The sequence below is a fragment of the Pyricularia oryzae genome, assembly GCF_000002495.2.
Source record: "Pyricularia oryzae 70-15 unplaced genomic scaffold supercont8.8_39, whole genome shotgun sequence".
NCBI lineage: Eukaryota > Fungi > Ascomycota > Sordariomycetes > Magnaporthales > Pyriculariaceae > Pyricularia > Pyricularia oryzae.
In genome coordinates, this window is record NW_003803322.1 from 1 (window position 1) to 1347 (window position 1347).

A 1347-nucleotide genomic window follows, 5' to 3' on the forward strand; every position below is an offset into this window, starting at 1 on the left:
ATGTTTCGCCTGGCAAGCCGGACAGCAGCCGCGCCCGCCCGGGCGGCAGGCAAGACGCGCAGCTTCGCCACAGTGTCCCCCGTCACGGGCGCAACGAGGAGCCACAAGGTGGTCGTTGTCGGTGGGGGCACCGGCGGCATCTGCGCCAGCCACCAGCTCCTGCGCTCCGGCAGGTTCGCGCAGGACGACATCGCCGTCGTGGACCCAGCATCTCACCACCACTACCAACCTGGCTGGACCCTGGTCGGCGGTGGGCTCAAGACGGCCGAGGAGCTGGAGAAGCCCATGAAGGAGCTCGTCGACCCCAAGTTCAAATTCTACAATAATGGAGTCAAGTCGCTCAACCCCGAGGAGAACTCGGTCACGCTGGAGAGCGGGGAAAAGGTCTCGTACGAGCACCTGATCCTCGCCCCCGGAATCAAGATTGACTACGCCAGCATCAAGGGTCTGCCCGAGGCCCTCGCCGACAAGAGCAGTCTTGTTTCGACCATCTACGGCCGCGACACGGTGCCCAAGGTCTTCAGCACCATCCAGTCCCTCAAGCAAGGAACCGCAATCTTCACCCAGCCCGTCGGCGTCGTCAAGTGCGCCGGCGCCCCGCAAAAGATCATGTGGATGGCCCTCGACCACTGGAAGCGCGCCGGCCTGTACGACGCCTCGAACCCCTCGGCCTCCCCCATCAACATCAGCTTCGCCACTGGCCTGCCGGTGATGTTTGGCGTGCCCAAGTACGCCGCGACGCTCGAGCGGCTGCGCAAGGAGCGGGGCGTCGAGGGTCTGTTCCAGCACGACCTGGTCGAGGTCAACTCTGGCAACGTCGCCACCTTTGCCCTGCCCGAGGGCAAGGGCACCGTGACCAAGAAGTTCGACCTCATGCACGTGGTGCCCAAGATGGGCCCGCACGCCTTTGTCAAGTCGAGCGCGCTCGTCGACGCGACGGGCTTCATCGACGTCGACCAGGCCACGACGCGCAGCAAGCGCTTCGGCAACGTCTGGGCCATTGGCGACGCGACGAACCTGCCCACGGCAAAGACGGCCGCCGCCATCACGGCGCAGTCACCCGTCCTGGTCGGGAACCTGCTGCGCGTGATGGACGGCAAGGATGGCGGCGAGCTCACCTACGATGGTTACACATCCTGCCCCCTGATCACCTCGTATGACAAGGTGCTCCTGGCCGAGTTCAAGTATGGCGGCCAGCCCAAGGAGACGTTTGGCAAGTTGGTAGACCAATCGGAGCCCAACAGGGCCTTCTTCCATCTCAAGAAGGACTTTTTCCCTTGGGTATACCAAAACTACATGGTCAAGGGCAAGTGGGGAGGTCCAAAGGGTTGGATTTCGAAGCCTTAG

The 1347-nt window shown here is 63.4% G+C and overlaps 1 protein-coding gene across 1 annotated transcript; it reads left to right on the forward strand.

Annotated features, from left to right (window-relative positions):
• Positions 1 to 1347, forward strand: MGG_10087 (uncharacterized protein; the record flags this gene model as incomplete). The annotated part of the gene is made up of 1 exon (XM_016990475.1): positions 1 to 1347. The coding sequence occupies one exon, from the start codon at positions 1 to 3 to the stop codon at positions 1345 to 1347; it is 1347 nt and encodes a 448-aa protein (XP_016846085.1).